Raw genomic sequence first — 21,920 nt, forward strand, 5'->3', positions numbered from 1 at the left:
TAACTTGATATAATAATGGGTTATAAAGCCACTGACGTAGCTCAGTAAGCTAAGGCGCTTGCCTCCCGATCCGGAGTTGCGCTCGGCGCGGGTTCGATTCCCGCTTGGACCGACTACCTGGTTGGGTTTTTTCCGAGGTTTTCCCCAACTGTAAGGTGAATGTCAGGTAATCTATGGCGAATCCTCGACCCCATCTCGCTATCACCAATCCCATCGACGCTAAATAACCTCGTAGTTGATACAGCGTCGTTAAATAATCAAGTAAAAAAATGGGTTATAAACGTTTTTATCTTAATAGGCATTACAATAGCGTTCATTCAAATTCTGATAACGAGTATCCAAAACATTCTCAATCAAGGGGAGAGAAACTGAAAATGTTAAAAAAATGCATATAGCCTACGAGTAATAACTGAACAGAAAGTAATGTATTCCACAGCACTTAAAAACGAATTGAAAACAAAAGCACTGTACCACGTAGCAGAAATTAAGGCATTTACAGGTGCGGAGATTGTTGAAGAGTGCGTTCTAGCTATATGTGACACTTTATTTTCTAAATTTTCAATTTTAAAACAAAGCACAGATAAAATAAAACAACAAATCAACCTGTTCTTAAGTTATTGATGTGATTTTGCAGAAGAGTAGCGGAGTCTGCCATTCTACTTCAAATTATCAGTAATGTATGTTAGTTCTGTTACTTTATATTGAAATAATAATAATAATAATAATAATAATAATAATAATAATAATAATAATAATAATAATAATAATAATAATAATAGTAATAATAATAATAATAGTAATAATAATAATAATAATAATAATAGTAATAATAATAATAATAGTAATAATAATAATAATAGTAATAATAATAATAATAATAATAATAATAATAATTAAAACTCAGCGTATTTTGTTAAGCTTCAATCTGTACTGTGAAATACATTGCAGCTCTCGGCAAATTACAATTTCTCACTTTTGGCTCTCCTCTAATTTCCAGTGAGCACCATTGGTCTAGACTGTCTAACATTTTCTGTTTCTTAAGGAAAGCAATACCGGTATGCTAATCCAGCAGAATTTAGTGCGTGCCACATAAATTAAGTGAACAAAAACCAACCAAAACATGTTCATTTGAACACGTTTAATATGAAAAGCCTGAAAATTAGATAACACACTTGTGGATCACAAAATATCAGAGGAATGTTAACAGAAATAAACGTAAAATCCACAGAAGAAAACATTCGAGATTAAAGAAAAAAATGGCTCCAACATGATAGAATTAAGAACAACACTGGGATCTCCTTTTAAATATTAATAGTACACCATGCACTGAATATTGAGCAGTGGGGATGGTAACAATTCAGAAGACAGAAGAGAAGAGATGAAAAAGAGAAAAATAAGAAACGAATAAAAGAGGGAGAAAAAAGAAAGAAGAGGAATAGGAAGCGAAGAACATGAAGAAAAGAGGGACAAAAGGTAGAGAAAACAATGAAGAAGAGATTGAAGAAAATTAAGAACAGAGAATAAAATGAAGACAAGATAGAAAAAAAAAACAAGACGAGACAGAAGAAAATATAGAGACAGAAAAAGAACAGAAGAAAGTGAAGAAGAGACAGAAGAAAATGGAAAAGAGAAAGAAAAGAATGAAGAGACAGAAGAAAATGAAGACGAGATAGGACAAAATGAAGAAGGGAAAGAAGAAAAAGAGAAGAAAATCAAGATGGAGGAAAGAAGACATAAGAAAAGGAAGAGAGAGAAGAAAATAAAGAAGAGGGATAAATGAGGAACAGAGAAGAAAATGAAAAATAGACACAAAAGAAGACGGAAGAAAATGAAAGAGAAAAACAAGATAAGACAGAAAAAAGGAAGGAAAGGAAAATGAAGAAGAAAGCGAATAAGAGAAGAAAATGAAGAGAGAGACGAAAAGGAATAATAGACAGAAAAATGGAAAGAGAAAAAAATTTAAGAAAATGGAAACAAAATTGAAGAGAAAGAAGGAAGAAGAGACAAGAAAAGAAAGAAGAGAGGGGTGAGAACAAAGACAAAGAAACAGAAGAGGAAGGGAAAAATAGAATAAGTGAAAAGAGATGAAGATAAGAGGAAGAGCAGGAAATGAAAGAAGAAAATGAAAGGAAGTGAAGAAAAGTAAAGAATCAGAAAATGAAGAAAGGAGGAATGAGAAGGGTAATGACGGAAAAATGAAAGATGAGACGAAAGAAAATGAAAAGGTGGGGAGAATAGTAAAGGAAGGACAGAAAGTAACCAAGTACAAAGAGAAGAGGATAAAATACGTAAAAAAGATTGAAGTATTATGAAAGGTATCAGAATGAAGGAGAAAAATAAAAAGAACACGATGGAAAGCAAGAGAGTACGTAGGATTAAATTACAAACAAGTGCAGTACGTGGCTTACCTGTGACCCTGTTCCTGAGATCACTGCCCGAGAGGCCGAACACGTTCTCCTGGTGGCCGTTGTCTGCGTAGTAGTAAGTCTCGATCTCCAGCGAGAACTTCTCCACGAAGGGACAGGTGTAGCGGGTCTTGGTGTAGGGGTACGCGTTCCACGCCTCCTCTTCCACCGTGAGGGCCGACTTGGGGAGAAGGCTCTTGAACCAGCCTGCACACGAACAATGCACACTGTAGGCCTATGCTTTTACTTCACAATAATTGAGAAAAGCATGACATTTATTCAGCACTTAACCAATTAATAGTGACTGTGCACAAACATTCTGTAGTTATTAGACCAGTGTACAACAAAAACAGTTGAATATTCGTTTCAAATGTAGTACTACAAGCTTCAATGTACCCACCTGGTAAGTGACTGCCTACATGGTAAATTTTGTGCGTGTATTGTCCTTGTCCGCCAGGCCCGTCGTCATAGGGTTCATTTACCAGAATCTCCACACCACTTCCCGCCCCCTTACTCTCGTCTCGGCTCTTTTTCTGTGAACGCAAACAGCATATTTCATTCATTTCTTTTTAGCACGCTGTTACCTTTGAACATTCAGTATGTCACATTTCCATTAACACCAAACTCAAAAAATGCAGTGCTGCAACCATTGAACTTCCAAAATAAAATTTTGGAAGTATTGAAATTTTAAAACTACTGACCTTCCAAATACAATTTTGAAACTACTGAACTTACAAAATACAATTTTCAAACAGCTGACCTTCCAAAATACAATTTTGCTACCACAGAACTTCAAAAATACATTTTTTTTCTCCCAAGGAACTTCAAAAATACATTTTTTCTCCCAAGGAACTTCAAAAATAAATTTCTTCTACCAAGGAACTTCAAAAATATAATCTTTCTAACACGGAACTTCTAAAACACAATCTTTCTAACACGGAACTTCTAAAACACAATCTTTCTAACACGGAACTTCTAAAACACAATCTTTCTAACACGGAACTTCTAAAACACAATTTTTCTATCACGAAACTTCAAAAAAATATTTTTTCTGCGACGAAATTGAAAAAATACAATTCTGTTACCGGTACAACGAAACTTCAAAATTACAATTTTGGAAGTATCGAAATTCTAATTTATAATTTTGAAATTAGTAAACTCCAAAAATTCAATTCTGAAATTACTGAATTTGCAATTTTAAACTACTGAACTTCCACTGTTAAACTTTCAAAATACAATTCTGCAATTATAAACTTTTAAAACATAATTCTGGATTCACTAACATCCAAAATATAATTCTAAGAACCATTAAACTTTTCGAAATACAAACTTTCATTATTAAGTGCACGATACACAATTTTGTGATTATTCTACTTCTAAAATGTGTTATTAATCTTCGAAAATATGGTTTCCATTACTTAATTTGCAGAGCACAATTTTTCAGGTAATAATTTTGATAGTTTATTCGTATAACCAGGAGGAATAGAAGTAACTTCTATTCGTCCTAGTTTAACTATTTTATAACACGAAAACCGTTCGCTGTAGATAAATGAAATTCTTATAACAAAATAAGTGGTAGTTATTTAAGAATGAGGATTATTTCTACAACAACATCAATTTAAATCTTTATATATCGTTACCTAAAACTAGGAAGTCATGCGTTATATTTATACGAAATTTCGTTCAAATATGCTACATTTTTAAGTGACTGAGATGCTTGCCCAGCATCGTATGGCTATATATGCGACAGTCTAATTTCCTTTGCATAGACTTACAGCGATCATGTACAGCTGAGCAATGCGGTACTCCTCGACTGTGAGGGGCAGGGGTATGTGGTACTCCTTGATCAACATGGCTGCAGTGACTACCTCAGCTCAGACGCGGCCTCCAAGGCATCTCTGCAACAGCCACAACACACGAAACAAATTATATTATCAAGCCCTCATTTCAGATTACGTACACATACATAAAATTAAAATACACGGCGCCATTTTTATCCAATCATTAACAGCATCTTCTGGAAGCTTTGTATAGCTTTGAGGTGAATAAGGTTTAGGTGTATTCGGCGAAACATTGAAGCTCTTCAAGGCGTTGGTAAAATCTTCTACAGAGCCATCAATACAAACCTTTACAATTTTAATGACTTATAACTTATGAACTTTGCTCTAGAGTATGCCATTAGGAAAGTCCAGGATAACAGAGAGGGTTTGGAATTGAACGGGTTACATCAGCTGCTTGTCTATGCGGATGACGTGAATATGTTAGGAGAAAATCCACAAACGATTAGGGAAAACACGGGAATTTTACTTGAAGCAAGTAAAGAGATAGATTTGGAAGTAAATCCCGAAAAGACAAAGTATATGATTATGTCTCGTGATGAGAATATTGTACGAAATGGAACTATAAAAATTTGAAATTTATCTTTTGAAGAGGTGGAGAAGTTCAAATACCTGGGAGCAACAGTAACAAATATAAATGATACTCGGGAGGAAATTAAACACAGAATAAATATGGGAAATGCCTGTTATTATTCGGTAGAGAAGCTTTTATCATCCAGTATGCTGTCAAAAAATCTGAAAGTTAGAATTTATAAAAGTTATATTACCGGTTATTCTGCATGGTTGTGAAACTTGGACTCTCACTTTGAGAGAAGAACAGAGATTAAGGATGTTTGAGAATAAGGTGCTTAGGAAAATATTTGGGGCTAAGAGGGATGAAGTTACAGGAGAATGGAGAAAGTTACACAACACAGAACTGCACGCATTGTATTCTTCACCTGACATAATTAGGAACATTAAATCCAGACGTTTGAGATGGGCAGGGCATGTAGCACGTATGGGCGAATCAAGAAATGCATATAGAGTGTTAGTTGGGAGGCCGAAGGGAAAAAGACCTTTAGGGAGGCCGAGACGTAGATGGGAAGATAATATTAAAATGGATTTGAGGGAGGTGGGATATGATGATAGAGAATGGATTAATCTTGCTCAGGATAGGGACCAATGGCGGGCTTATGTGAGGGCGGCAATGAACCTCCGGGTTCCTTAAAAGCCAGTAAGTAAGTATAACTTATGAACCAATAAGAGCAAAGGTGTGCAATCTGTTTTGAATTACAGAATAACTGTGGGAGATTCCTCAGAGTAAATGTTAAAAATGTCTTCCACCTGCATCCATACATGTCACACCCACTACCCTTATTGGACTTACTTATAACTTACAGATGCATATATCAGGCATAATAACCTCTGTATTTGTATGAATATCTCAAAAACTGCCGTAATGATATCAGACACTTTAATGTTTAATTGCCCTGATTCATTTCTTAAAAGAATCCTATTCATTTCCCTTCCACCTGGTATAAACATTTAAATTTCCTGTTCGCAAACTTTGCAAGAATATTCAAGTATCGAAAAGTGCCGATGCAAACCAAACAAAATGCGCACTTAAAAGTTGAACAGTGTCAAGACAGCAGCTCGGCCGACGTCTGCCGTCTAATCCAATTGTGTGACAGAGTCCACTAAGCTGAGGATCCAATGCGAAACCTTTCAAGATACTCCACTCCATTTCTTACGCGGGACAACGCAGAGGTTTAGTACTGAATCGAGAATAATTTCTCATATAAGTGAGCAACTAACATATCAATTAAACCGTCCTTTATGCCGCTCATAAGTTCCATAGTTCGAGGGTTAGAATCCGACTCAGAGTGGTGGGTTTCTAAGACCAACAAAAATACTTAGCAGAAAAAGTTAAACCTTTTTTCCCAATGCAACTGTACAGGACCTATACAAAATAAGTAACCATGGAAACATCTGAAGCTGAAGCCAAGGTCTGAGTATCATAAAAAATATGCAAGCTGAACTCCTTTCATGGATCTGCAGAAACTACTGAGAATAACCCAGAATGGGACACCTCTAGGATAAATTGACAGTTAATAGCCTACGTAAAAATTAAACCATTGGTTTCTTGCGAGGTCTTCCCCAGCCGTGGGACTGAAGCCGGATGGTCTATGGCGAGTCCTCGGCATCACTTCATTTCCCCCTTTGATTTGATTACCTGGTTGGGTTTTTCCGAGGTTTTCCCCAACCAAAAGGCAAATGCCGGGTAATCTTTTGGCGAATCCTCGGACCTCAACTCATCATTGTAGAAAATTACTACATTGTAAAACTGTAAAAATAGTCAAATATTGTAAAAATTTGTAATTGTGATATTGTCAAAATTTTTACTTGTTCCACATCTTAAAGATTCATGGAAGATAATAAATGAATGAATTACTAATTCCGAGTCATAACTGCCATCTCCTCTAATTGGGCAGTCATTGGATTATTATTTTCGACTACAGGTTCACTTTCAAATTTTATTATCAGTGTTCTAAAATCTTTGAAGTTACAATTTTTTAATACACCAAATTATACTCCAAATTCTAAAGGATTCATTACAAATTTTACAGTAAATAAAGTTCACCATTTTATAAGTTTTATTATTATACACCATGTCCATAAAAACACTCCTCGAAATCAAATGTACCACTGTACACCCTATACAGGGTGTTTTAAAAGTGATGTTTAAAAGTATTTAGTATTTATTTAACCTGATAGAGATAAGGCTATCAGGCCTTCTCTGCCCCTCTACAAGGGGATTACAACTATAATATGAAGAATAAAATTACAATTAATATTAAATTTACAATTACAATAAAAATTAAAGTACGACAAGATTACCTGATTAATGAAAGCTAGACAATTTATCATAGAAGTTAAGAACAAAGAATATTTTTGTATTTACTGAATTACAAATTAAACCTAGAATAACAAAATTCTATAGTGATGAAATTACCATATATATTGAGATATTTTGTGATAGATTAAGAGAACTCATTACGGATGAGAAGTAAAGACGAAGAGAAGGAAAAACGTTCCAGTAAACATCGGTCAGCAAATTAACCGTTTACGAGATAATGTGGAGAGTGCGGCATACATACGAAGCATGAATGTTGCCGCTTTACCGTATCCAGGAGCTCGGTTCACTGGCGGCCCCAACCAACAAAAAAATGGCATTATGTCGTAAACTGTTAATTTACGGACCCATGTTCACTGGAACGTTTTTGCTTCTCTTCTGTTTTACTTCTCATCCTTAAATTTTTGACAATTAATTTTTTAAACACACTGTATATCCGATGAATGTCGAAGTCTGACAGGTGGCTGGATGGCATTCGTAAATCCGATCGTGACAGGTGGGCCATCCTGCCTGAGAGCATGCTAGAGCTATGTCGCATCCTCAGACAAATATATGCGATGAGCCCCAGCGTCGGAAACACGTACCACTCCCCAAGACTTCATATCAGCCAATTTTTACAAGTGCAGATCATAGATAAAATGAGGGGAGGTAGACAGTGTTGGTGGAATGACAGAGTAAAACTGAGTATCCCGAGAAAATCCCTCTGCAGCACCACCAGGAATCGAACCCGGGCCGTCTGGATGGAGGACAGCGTTCGGCCCTTTTCGATAGTACATGTTGTAGTGAACTTAAGGGTTCAAGTGTCTCTTCTACTAGGCCTAGTTATGACATTCGAAACTTTCCGTTATTCCAAATGCAGTACTCAGCATGCAAGCCAGCGTTTTTCAATCTTTTTCAACACGTGGCATACTAAAAGTGTAATTTAATATCCCGCCGCACACTCATATACTCTAAACCAGTGGTTCATCCAGGGTGTAATTTTAAGAGTTTTAGAAGGAATGTATTTACTGAATGTTGACTTGTACCGCGTTTGCTGAAAGTTGATTCTTTTTTTTTTTAATAATTTATTGATCGATCAGCGCATTTAGCGCTATACAGATCATCTATACTAATAATAAATCTGTAGCCGAAATTTTTCTCGTAATTTTCGATTTTCCAAAAATAATTGGTTCTAACATATATAATTAACCACCCTGAAACCGAAAATCGCTTTTTTTGACATTTTTGTTTGTATGTCTGTCTGTATGTTTGTTACCTTTTCACGCGATATTGGATGAACGGATTTCGATGAAAATTGGAATATAAATTATGTTCGTTGAAACTTAGATTTTAGGCTATATGGCATTCAAAATACATTATTTAAAAGGGGGGTTATAAGGGGGCCTGAATTAAATAAATCGAAATATCTCGATTATTAATTTTTGTGAAAAATGTTACATAACAAAAGTCTCTTTAAAAATAATTTGCGATAAGTTTTATTCCTTGAAAAATTTTGATAGGACTGATATTTAATGAGATAAATGAGTTTTAAAATTAAAATAACTTCCATCTAAGGCCGTATAATGAAATAAAAAACAAATGACTTCGTCTATAAGGGGCCTTGGACAGCAACAATCGAAAGCCATAAAAGATAGCCTACAGAGAATGTTTCTGTGTTTGTATGAAGTAATATCGGAAGCTAAATTAACCGATTTGTGTAATTAATTATTATTTCACCATTGGAAAGTGTAGTTTCTCTAGATGGACATAATGCTATAATGTTATTATAGTAACTTCTGATATAATATAATATAATATAATATAATATAATATAATATATAATATAATATATAATATAATGCAATGCAATGCAATACAAAATACAATACAATACAATACAATACAATACAATACAATACAATACAATATAATATAATATATAATATAATGCAATGCAATGCAATATAATATAATATAATATAATATAATATAATATAATATAATATAATATAATATAATATAATATAATATAATATAATATATTATAATTTAAGTTATTTGAAGGGTTCAGAACCATAGTGGGCCAAACGCCATTTACTGAATACGTAGAAAACAAGGGTTAAAATTAAGTTATTACCATAATTCAATGGAAACCTATAACAGTAAAATAAAGTATACACATTAAATCTAAATGATGTCAATGTTCATTAAACTATGGTTGCATGTAATAAAAATTAGAAACATGTTAAAGGAATTGTCATTGCACCAATGAGTGTCTCTGGACCAAAATGATAGCATTTTAATTATTTGGATGCAATTTAAATTAAGTAACATATTAAACGATTTATCCTTCTATCAAACACGAATGTTCCCTGGACCAAACGTCCTATTTTAATTATGTAATTACTTTATATTTATTTCTAACGGGTGCAGCGGAGCGCACGGGTACGGCTAGTTTCTAAATAAAATATAAACAATACATGACACTGAATTGAGGGCAGCCTAGATTGGGCTCCTCAATGAACAAAAATAATTGTTAATAAATAATTATTTACATAGGTTGGTGTGATGATAAATTTTTATTATAATATGAGGTCCATTGGAAGTCGGCTCTTGATTGTGGTGGGAAATGTGGACTTCCTTCCGAGGGAGTAATGGATGGCGCCTGGAACATTTTCTAGGTTGTTATAGAACTTCTTAGCTTGTGAATGAATAAACTGTTTCATTGTGTCAATACCAGTTTCTCTGTGTAGTTGGCTGTTACAGACAAACCAAGGAGAATTGAGTGAAATTCGTAGGACTTTATTTTGAAATGACTGGATGTGTTTAATTTCACTTACTGCAGCTCCTCCCCAGACAGGACAGGCATAAAGCAGTAGAGGTCGTAATAGAGATGTGTAAAGTAGCATGCGATTTTGTAGTTTTAGAGATGATTTCTTGTTGAGGAGCTGATATAATTTAGCGAGTCTTGAGTAGGCCAATTTAAGTTTGTTGTTGATGTGATGTTTCCATGACATACGGCGATCTGAGTGCACTGCAAGATATTTTACAGCTTCATCCTTTGGTTTCCACGGTATCACGTTGGTTGAAAGATTTATGCATGGCGGATTAGCAGGACGACACAAAGAAAATATCATTGCTTCGCATTTATAAAGTTGATTCTTGTGGACTCACTTTTTACAATTCTCTTCACTTTTACCACAGTCTAGTATATACAGTCACGAAGCTCAATACGTAGGGAATATGCATCCATATATAGTTGCTAATGATCGAGAAGTATAGGGAAGAGAGAGAGTGTATAAGCTGATGTGTAGAGATAAATATAAGTATTTATAGGAAGTGAGAATAGTGACAATGGATTAGGTGTAAGCAGAATAGTGAGAAAGTGAAAGTAAGCGCAAATAAGAATGAGTGAAAATAGTGAGAAAGGGTTAAGAGAAGTGAACAAGTGACAGCATAAAATTAGTACTAACATTTGAACGTTGGAACAGTAAATGAAATGTTATGTTTTATTTAACGACGCTCGCAACTGCAGAGGTTATATCAGCGTCGCCGGATGTGCCGGAATTTTGTCCCGCAGGAGTTCTTTTACATGCCAGTAAATCTACTGACATGAGCCTGGCCCGGGATGGAACCCGCCAGTAAATGAATAAAAGGTCAAAAACAAATAGGTCAAATAATTCAATATAATAGAGAAAAATTGAAATTGAGATTTTAGTGAAAAGTAGTTAAGAGGAAAAGGGGGAGGGTGAGAAAGAAGTATATAATATTAGATATATTAGGATTAATGAACAAATAGAGAACAGCAAATGAAATGTAGGAGAAATACTGAAGGGGAGATTGACCAAGTAACAAAAAAGGTACATAGTGTAATTGGGAGTTTTTATGTAGACGTGTACTGCAAATAATGTGTTACTGTAATATGTTAACGGTGGCACCGGATACAGAAATGTGAGGTACACCATTACATGTAAAGAAGTGCTATGAAGAAATATATATCATATAGTTGCTAACCACTAGGATCGCTACTATCGCCCAATTACAGACCATGCGAAATAATATCAGCACAGTCTATTGTTCCTAGTACCCTTAACAACTCGAGCTTCGTGACTGTATACATATTATAACAGACTGTGGTTTTACTTTTCCAATTGTTGCTATGGCAACTAATGTGTCGTGGCACACCTGTTGAAAAAGGCTGAAAGCAATGTGGAAATTATTCTATCGTCACACCAAAGACAAACTAGTTACAAAAAATCTGATAACCTTGCAAGTGCGGCAACTTCTCCGACTCCTGTGCGTGGCAGATAGCCTGCATATATTTTCGTAGGCGTTACTTACTGCATTGATCAAGGTTAACGTTTTCTGTGATGAAAGCAGTCACGCAAGCAACTGCATGGCAAAATAAACGACTTGTTACAAAGCAAATATACTTCATACATTACTCCGGGACACAGCGGGCTTGTTATGAAGTTATGCAATTTTTATGGCTGGAACTTCCTTTTCTCAAGGAGGCTCATCTGTTGGCTTCGCGAGTTGTTTAAATTCGCCACTTTGCAAAGAAGAAAACTTGCTATTACATCGCTGTGTTATCTCTGTCCGATGGAACATTCGCTTTTCGGTTAGCAGCCAACATCATTGTTGGACATTTATTGTAACCTTCCATCAATGTTATAAGGACAAATACGATCTGGAATCCATCGTCATTACGGGACTAATGATAGGAGCCCGTGGGACCATACCCCGGTTCCTGGTTGACTTCTGTAAATCTTTTGGCCTGCATAAAGATATTTTAAGGGGAGAGGATGGTACTTTTTAAAATTTTTTTCCTATTTGGTGTAAAATATTAATTTTTTGTATGTAGAGAGTCCATAGCTTAACCAAATAAAAAAATTTTGAAAAAAAAAAAATTTGAGGGCCCAAATTTGAAAAAAAAAAAAAATATATATATATATATATATATACCCCATGCGGGATTGTACTAAAACCGATATATCTAAACCGTTTTTAAAGATAGATTCAAATAGTTTTTTGCAATGTATTTGCAAAAGCATGTTCTACAAACTGTCTAACAGAATTTTGATATTAGTCCCTACGTTTGTAAAATAAACAATTAAAATTTAATAACGATTTTCTGATTTCCTTTCTTGCAAACAAACGTACGTATTTTTAAAATGAAATCAATTAACCAAATTCTGTTACAGAGAAACGTTTCCTAATAGTCTAAAGAATGTGTGTTCTAAATTTCATGCATGTATCTTTAATAGTTCCGAAATTATATCCATTTTTATCTGGCAATGTAGCAAAAAAAAAAAAAAAATGAAGTTACTGGAAACCGATAAAAGCGGGCATGTGATTTAAAAATCCATAGCGCAGGAAGTTTAAAAATGACTTCTCAACATCCGATAAGGGCACAAATACCTACAAAGTGTTATGCTATGCATTTCACACACATCAAAGGGTATTTTAAAGAATTTTTTTTTTTTTTTGAAAATTTAATTTACCGGAAACAACAATAAAAGTGGGCGAGTGGTTTAAAAATCCATAACTCAAGAAGTTTAAAAATGGCGACTCAACATCCGAATAAGGGCACAAATACCTACAAAATGTTATGCTATGCATTCCACACATCACAGGGTATTTTAAAGATTTTTTTTGAAAATTTACTCATTTTTCACCAAAAAATACCATCCTCTCCCCTTAAGAGCTCTAACAATTGCAACACTCAAAGGCTCAATATCCATTTTCAGGCATCATACATATGAACCATAACTTTAATTCGCATTTCCTTGACGTTACTTCGTTTATCATCACGTGTTTCAGTCTATTTCAAATTGTTATTTTTCACTCTAACACTGTTTCACTAAGCCTCAAGGCATTTATTCTATACAGTGGAAACTCTTAAGTTCGACAGTAATCAAGTTCAACATCCTATAGCTCGACTGCTTACATAGGAGAATTAGACACGCCCCTATACGGGCACTAAAAAATGGGTTTGGCATTTGAATGGGAATTGATCCTGTGTCTTATAGTGATATTTTTGTTAAAGGAAAACAGAATATTTTATTGATTAGGACATCCATATTGATCACTGATTTTAAATTAATGAACTCTCCTTTTTTATTTGAGAAATGTGCCGTTTGTGAGACGGAACTGTCGAAACCCACTGTGGTACTAGAAGCGCATACACAAGTCTCGGGGCGGGCAGGAAATGCAAGTACAGTATTGTATTCGTTGATGGATAACCAATAAGAATTTGTATTCATTTCACCTGCCACACCCAATACCCTTATTGGACTGAACTTTCAATTCTGTTCTGTCGAACTTAGGAGAGTCCACTGTATTTATTGTATCATGGTACTCTTTGTCAATGGAAACCTGTAGTGGCTACAGGAAGAAATAAAAAAATAAAATAATACAGCAATATTATTATTCTGTGCTCTTTGTTTTGTTCTAGGGTTACAAGGCAACCATCATCATAAAATGACAATCGATACGAACATCTATTAAAAGGAGCCATTTTTCTCTGTATACAACGCTTAAACAGGGAGTTTCGTGTTTATAATTGCAGAAAATCAATTCCCATGTATAGTTGCACACTACTTATACATCCATCGCTTATGTATGGTTTATTAGTAATGTTTTCTTTCGATTTTACTTCATTTTTGCTTTCCATTTTCTTATCCTTCTCTTCTCATATTATTTATTATTCACGTACAATATGTCTTCCCCCGCACCGAGTACGGTCACCCGTTCCGACAACCGTGGTAAAATAAAAAAAAAAGACAATTTCAAATGACAACTGTAACAATACTATGAATCACAGCTGAATGCTAATGCTATTAGTAGTTAGGCCATGAACCAATGTAACTAGTGTGACTATGTCCAATGACGCCCACCTTCCATTCCTGCGGCCACGAGAACGCCGAAGTTAGTATAAAATTACCCGTGCCGCTCGGTTTCTCTCAGTAATATTTCAGCATCGAGAACAACTACAGGCCTGTGCGACCACTCGTTTGATTTGTAATCGCGAGTTCTGCAGTATTAAAGTTTTAATAGACAAGTACAATAAACTTTGAGTGAACCATAGTGAAAAATTTGTTGTCAGCTGGATTAATTTCAGAATGCCGCTTCATATGAAGAGAAAATAAATTGCATGATCTTCATTCATTACTTCTCTTATTATAGACCCATACTATGCATTTTTAAACTGAAACAAAAATAAAATATTCAAACCAACACAACTGTAGGTACTTTCATTCAGAAACTGGGTGACGTATTCTACGTGTCAATGTGTCCCTGATAAGGACAGAATTGTGTTCTTTCAAGGGTTTGTTCACCGACAGTACCTCCTCTCTAAGAGTAAAAGAGTCGAAATTTATGATACTAATAGAGTATAACGAAAGAATGGTGAAACTGAGACAGAAAAAGAGTGTGTCCTGCTAAAAACTGTCCGATATACAGTCTTCAAACTACGATTGGACTTGGCCGCGGTTTCTGGTGTAGAACTCGAGACTTACGTCACGTTACACTAACGTCAATATGAGAAGCGAGGCAGACAATGCCCCCACGCAAGCTCTTCGTATCAACATTTCGACAGGAAACGTGATTCCACTTCCTTGTTTTATCACCATCAGTGTCAACTCTCAGCACTACTAGTACAATACACGTATGCTTCAACTATACCCTTGCCTATCCTCTCTAAATATCTAAACCTGTGGCCACGGTATCAGCTTGGCGCGAAGTTACAGACTGCCCTCAACTCCTTCGGCCTTGCGATGGGGTAATAAATAATGACAGTGGAGTGGCTGTGTTGGTGGTGACGATGTAATGGTAGTGGTGGTGGGGATGGTAGAGTGCTGGGTAATGGTGTTGATATTCATAGAATTGTGCTATTCATGCAATCAGTAGTTGTGCCGTAGTGTTCATTTTAATGGCATTGCGATGTTCTTTCTGGTGTTGGTGTTGATACAGCAGTGGTATTGGTGTTTACGGAACAGTGGTGTTAGTGCTGTGGTGTTGGTGCTTATGGAGCAGTGGTGTTAGTGCTGTGGTGTTGGTGTTGAAGAGCAATAGTGTTGGTGTTTACGGAACAGTGGTGTTGGTGCTGATGGAACAGTGGTGTTGGTGTTTACGGAACAGTGGTGTTGGTGCTGTGGTGTTGGTGTTGATAGAGCAGTGGTGTTGGTGTTTACGGAACAGTGGTGTTGGTGCTGATGGAGCAGTGGTGTTGGTGTTTACGGAACAGTGGTGTTGGTGCTGTGGTGTTGGTGCTTATAGAGCAATGGTGTTGGTGCTGCTTATGAAGCAGTGGTGTTGGTGCTGATGGAGCAGTGGTGTTGGTGTTGATGGAGCAGTGGTGTTGGTGTTTACGGAACAGTGGTGTTGGTGCTGATGGAACAGTGGTGTTGGTGCTGTGGTGTTGGTGCTTATAGAGCAGTGGTGTTGGTGCTTATGAAGCAGTGGTGTTGGTGCTGATGGAGCAGTGGTGTTGGTGCTGATGGAGCAGTGGTGTTGGTGTTTACGGAACAGTGGTGTTGGTGCTGATGGAGCAGTGGTGTTGGAGTTTACGGAACAGTGGTGTTGGTGCTGTGGTGTTGGTGCTTATAGAGCAGTGGTGTTGGTGCTTATGAAGCAGTGGTGTTGGTGTTGATGAAGCAGTGGTGTTGGTGTTTACGGAACAGTGGTGTTGGTGCTGATGGAGCAGTGGTGTTGGTGTTTACGGAACAGTGGTGTTGGTGCTGTGGTGTTGGTGCTTATAGAGCAGTGGTGTTGGTGCTTATGGAGCAGTGGTGTTGGTGCTGATGGAGCAGTGGTGTTGGTGCTGATGGAGCAGAGGTGTTGGTGCTGATGGAGCAGTGGTGTTGGTGCTGATGGAGCAGTGGTGTTGGTGCTGATGGAGCAGTGGTGTTGGTGTTTACGGAACAGTGGTGTTGGTGCTGTGGTGTTGGTGCTTATAGAGCAGTGGTGTTGGTGCTTATGAAGCAGTGGTGTTGGTGTTGACGGAACAGTGGTGTTGGTGCTGTGGTGTTGGTGCTTATAGAGCAGTGGTGTTGGTGCTTATGGAGCAGTGGTGTTGGTGCTGATGGAGCAGTGGTGTTGGTGCTGATGGAGCAGAGGTGTTGGTGCTGATGGAGCAGTGGTGTTGGTGCTGATGGAGCAGTGGTGTTGGTGCTGATGGAGCAGTGGTGTTGGTGTTTACGGAACAGTGGTGTTGGTGCTGTGGTGTTGGTGCTTATAGAGCAGTGGTGTTGGTGCTTATGAAGCAGTGGTGTTGATGCTGATGTAGCAGTGGTGTTGGTGTTTACGGGACAGTGGTGTTGGTGCTGTGGTGTTGGTGCTTATGACGCAGTGGTGTTGATGCTGATGAAGCAGTGGCGTTAGTGTTTACGAACAGTGGTGTTAATGCTATGGTGTTGATGCTTATAGAGCAGTGGTATTGGTGTTGATAGAGCAGTGGTGTTGGTGTTGATAAAATAGGTGTTAATATTGATAAAATAGTAACATTACAGTGGTGGTGGTGATGGTGGTGGTGGCGACGTAGTGGTGTTGTAGGTGACAACAGAAAAGAGATATTGACGGTGAAACGACGATAACGGCGTTATAACGATGGTCGTGTCGGAGCATTATGATATATTAAAACGAAATAAATAATGGGATAAAGAATACGTGTGAAGAGTTCATTTGCAGACTATGAACCGTGAGATGTTAAACCGCAGTACAAACTTGCAGAGCGCCTGAAGCAACAGATGATCATCCTTGTGCACGTAGCACAGGACAAAGGCCAAGGAGATCGCCTTTATGGCAGCGACTCACAAAGCACGGCTAAGTTCTACATCATGTGAAAGCAATGTGAGTTTAAGAGCTAATCAGTCCATCAGACAGAAATGTCTCCTGTGGGTTACTCCATGTCACTAAACCCATCTCTCAATAACAAAAGAGATAAGTTCGTTACATATTGTATAACTGCATAGTTGGGAACCATGAAAAGAGTACAGATATAAAACACACTGATGTTTGACGAGATATAAATAATCTCGGACTTCTTATCAGCGAGAATAAAGCTGAACATTCACTTCCGTCGCAAGCCAATAATCACTCTGTGATTCAGGTTTTTTTTAGTGTGCAGTTATACACAAATTTGCAGTAATAAAACCGATAGTGCAGTAACAGAAAAAATTTTGTGCAGTAATCTATACTAATAATAAATCTGTAGCCGAAATTTTTCTGGTAATTTTCGATTTTCCAAAAATAATTGGTCCTAACATATACAATTAACCACCCTGAAACCGAAAATCGCTTTTTTGAAATTTTTGTTTGTATGTCTGTCTATCTGTATGTTTGTTACCTTTTCACGCGATATTGGATGAACGGATTTCGTTGAAAATCGGAATATAAATTATGTTCGTTGTAACTTATATTTTAGGCTATATGGCATTCAAAATACATTATTTAAAAGGGGGGTTATAAGGGGGCCTGAATTAAATAAATCGAAATATCTCGCTTATTATTGATTTTTGTGAAAAATGTTACATAACAAAAGTTTCTTTAAAAATAATTTGCGATAAGTTTTATTCCTTGAAACATTTTGATAGGACTGATATTTAATGAGATAAATGAGTTTTAACATTAAAATAACTGCCATCTAAGGCCGTATATTGAAATAAAAAACAAATGACTTCGTCTATAAGGGGCCTTGGGCAGCAACAATCGAAAGCTATAAAAGATAGCCTACAGAGAATGTTTCTGTGTTTGTATGAAGTAATATCGAAAGGTAAATTAACCGATTTGTGTAATTAATTATTTCACCATTGGAAAGTGTAGTTTTTCTAGATGGACATAATGCTATAATGTTATTACAGTAACTTCTGATATGAATAATATAATATAATATAATATAATATAATATAATATATGTAATGTAATATTATATAATATAATTTAAGTTATTTGATGGGTTCAGAACCATAGTGGGCCAAACGCCATTTACTGAATACGTAGAAAACAAGGGTTAAAATTAAGTTATTACCATAATGAAATGGAAACCTATAACAAGTAAAATAAAGTATACACATTAAATCTAAATGATGTCAATGTTCATTAAACTATGGTTGCATGCAATAAATATTAGAAACCTGTTAAAGGAATTGTCATTGCACCAATGAGTGGTCTCCGGACCAAAATGATCGCATTTTAATTATTTGGATGGAATTTAAATTAAGTAACATATTAAAGGATTTATCCTTCTATCAAACACGAATGTTCCCTGGATCAAATGTCCTATTTTAATTATGTAATTACTTTATATTTATTTCTAACGGGTGCAGCGGAGCGCACGGGTACGGCTAGTACAAAATATAAGAGTATATGTGAAAGCAATACTCTAATGTTTATGAAAATTTACATTTTACTATACAAATTACTTTGCATATGTACCACACTTCACGCATGAGAACGCCAGACATACATGAACATTTAAATTACAATCATAACTACAATAGAATTATGTAGAAGTAATATGAAAAAAATTATCTTTTAAGAATCATCAGTAGACTTCGTGGAATTGCCACGAGAATCGTAAGGTTTACTGCGCACGCGGTATAGACTGTATGAGAAGGGGACGTGCAACGGATGGAGTATGCCTCCGATGTAAATACTGGGCAGTATACTGCGGTTACAATAAAACCTGTATCCTGCATTCAAGAAATAAAATGAATAATCATTGAAGTAGGAAATGTCTAAAAATGTAAATACACAATTATTTTGTAGTGAGATATATTAACTCTTAAATGTAAGATACTCATATCATCCTTGAAAAGCCCCTCCGATGGTCACTTAAACAGTTTTTATATTGGAAAAATGTACGTTCAACATCACACGATGTAATAGGTGAATATTTGAAGAACGGAAAGTCACTACTTTTTAGTACACCAACTTCAGACGTCTTGTCGTGACCTGATAGTACATAATTTATAATACGAAGTTGTGAATAGGCAGAATTTTGTAGCAATAATGTTTCTCAACTTACATTTCACTTTTTCTGAAATTAGTGAATTGTTATTTTGGATAACGGTTTGTGATAATTTATTCACTATATTAAGGGCTTCTGAGAGTTTTAGTTTAGACGATTCTAACAGGGTGATGCTTTTGGACACAATTTTAAAATTAGAATCAATGAACAGAATATCTTCCAATAGCTGTTCAGAAGGCAAAGATTTTAAAGCTGCAACAAGGGAACTGTCTGTGGTATCCAATGCATCAATTACCCCCATTATTTTTCCGTAATGTTCTGCATAATAATTAACAGTATCCAACTGCGTTCCCCAACGGGTTAAGACTGGCTGCGGGGGTAAGGGTAAGCCAGGAGTAATTGCTTAGAACAGCAACACTCTCATTGTAGTATGTTTGATTGAATTCTTGTCTGCACTGAATAGATGTTAAGCTTTGACTATTCCAACCACAGTAATGCAAAAACAAGTGCTTACATAGGTATACATTAGCTGTAGCTGCTCTATCTATTTGGACCGGTCACAACTCTTAACATGAACTGCTTATACTACGAGACCGGGCGGTCGCTCACCTCTTCTATACTACCGTACATCGGCAACCTGATTGCATGCTGCGTGTGGCAATTCAACGAAGTCTAGTCATCAGTATTTTAGAATTCATTCTTTCTAGTTCTGGCATTATCCTCCTCCGAGCTACCTTCTTGACATTTCTTCGCACGGCTAAATATGATACTGAAGTATTCAATCTGAACCACCAAACATTGAAAATTGAACACACTATTGATACTGACTCGCCAAGCTGACAACCCTGACCACTGCTGTTAACGCTGGAAGGCCACTCGATTTTAAGCAACAGTTATACACAGTTCAAATCTACAAATGTTGCATTTAACATTTAATATTATTTTAGGAGTCTAGCGTTTCACGTAACGAGTCCTATCCAATATAAGGAATAATAATAATAATAATAATAATAATAATAATAATAATAATAATAATAATAATAATAATAATAATATCAGCTGCTTGTTTAAGCGCATGACTTAAGTAATTAGGAGAAAATTCACAAATTATTATGGAAAACACGGGAATTTTACTTGAAGCAAGTAATGAGATAGGGTCCACACCTGTGGAGTAACGGTCAGCGCGTCTGGCCGCGAAACCAGGTGGCCCGGGTTCGAATCCCACTCGGGACAAGTTACCTGGTTCAGGTTTTTCCCGGGGTTTTCCCTCAACCCAATATGAGCAAATGCTGGGTAATTTTCGGTGCTGGAACCCGGATTCATTTCACCGGCATTATCACTTTCATTTCATTCAGACGCTAAACAATGTAGATGTTGATACAGCGTCGTAAAATAACCCAACAAAAAAAAAATGAGATAAGTTTGAAAGTAAATCCCGAAAAGACAAAGTATATGATTATGTCTCGTGATCAGAACATAGTAAGAAATGGATAAAAAATTCAAATATCCTGGAGCAACAGTAACAAATATAAATGACACTCGGGAGGAAATTAAACGCAGAATAAATATGGGAAATGCCTGTTATTATTCGGTTGAGAAGCTTTTGTCATTTAGTCTGTTTAAAAAAAAATTGAAAATTAGAATTTATAAAACAGTTTTATTACCGGTTGTTCTGTATGGTTATGAAACTTAAGACTCTCACTTTGAAAGAGGAACAGAGATTAAGAGTGTTTGAGAATAAGGTTCTTAGGAAAATATTTGGGGCTGAGAGTGATGAAGTTGCAGGAGAATGGAGAAAGTTACACAACACAGAACTGCACGCATTGTATTCTTCACCCGACATAATTAGGAACATTAAATCCAGACGTTTGAGATGGGCAGGGCATGTAGCACGTATGGGCGAATCCAGAAATGCGTATAGTGTTAGTTGGGAGACTCGAGGGAAAAATACCTTTGGGGAGGCTGAGACGTAGATGGGAGAATATTAGAATGGCTTTGAGGGAGGTGGAATATTTTAATATTTTGCTCAGGATATATGGACCGATGGCAGGCTTATGTGAGAGCAACAATGAACCTCTCCAGGTTCTCTAAAAGTCGTTTCTAAGTACGTAGGCCAAAGTATTATTATTATTATTATATTATTATACCGTTATTACAATTCATATTACGATGGTGATAAAGTAGAAATGAGTATGGTAGTGATATCATTGACAAATATTACAAAGGAAGCTAATTTTATTATTATTATTATTATTATTATTATTATTATTATTATTATTATCATCATCATCATAACAACAGAGATGTGCCCGGTGCAGGGATAACAATGCGTGTTACGTAACAGTCCTTGACCTCAGAAATTTCGGCAGCCGGTCATGCGCAGAAGCGAAGACCCGGCCGGGCCGCTGCCGCCCACGCACGGAGCCACCTGTCGGTCGATCCCGCGCTCGCACGCACCGACGACCCAATCAACAGACCGGGTTCCAACCCAGGACAAACCTCCAACACAGCATCCTCGGAAGATATCTTGCTGTGTTAGTAAAGTCGGTTATGCTTATGAAGACAAACTTGTTTATGTTGCTGAAGTCGTCATGGTTACTATTGCAACGAGAGAGAGAGCGTTTATTTATAGCGATGCTCAGATGTCATACGATTGTGAAATCAAAGACGTTTCAACTACGCTGAGACAAGGCTAAATTATAGTAAACTGCATCTAAGAATGGTAATATTCAATATCCTTCCGCCCGTCGACAGTAGGGAGAATTATGGGATTATCATCATATGTAGAGGATCAGCCATAATATTCCAAACAATTAATCGTTACCAAGGGAACG

The 21,920-nt window shown here is 36.4% G+C and overlaps 1 protein-coding gene across 14 annotated transcripts in view; it reads right to left on the minus strand.

Annotated features, from left to right (window-relative positions):
* The window catches only part of rdgB (retinal degeneration B), a 426,224-nt gene that overhangs the window by 115,937 nt on the left and 288,367 nt on the right, over positions 1–21,920 (minus strand). For all 14 annotated transcript variants that reach the window (XR_011332907.1, XR_011332905.1, XR_011332904.1 and 11 more), the window contains 3 exons: positions 4,181–4,303; positions 2,806–2,938; positions 2,409–2,612 (listed from right to left, as the gene is read on the minus strand). Coding sequence is in view for 10 of the 14 variants with exons in the window: in XM_069830175.1 (XP_069686276.1) it covers positions 2,409–2,612; positions 2,806–2,938; positions 4,181–4,258 (415 nt within the window). In the remaining 4 variants the exon portion in view is untranslated. The remainder of the gene's footprint in view (positions 1–2,408; positions 2,613–2,805; positions 2,939–4,180; positions 4,304–21,920) is intronic.

This window comes from Periplaneta americana, chromosome 7, assembly GCF_040183065.1.
Source record: "Periplaneta americana isolate PAMFEO1 chromosome 7, P.americana_PAMFEO1_priV1, whole genome shotgun sequence".
Taxonomy (NCBI): Eukaryota; Metazoa; Arthropoda; class Insecta; order Blattodea; family Blattidae; genus Periplaneta; species Periplaneta americana.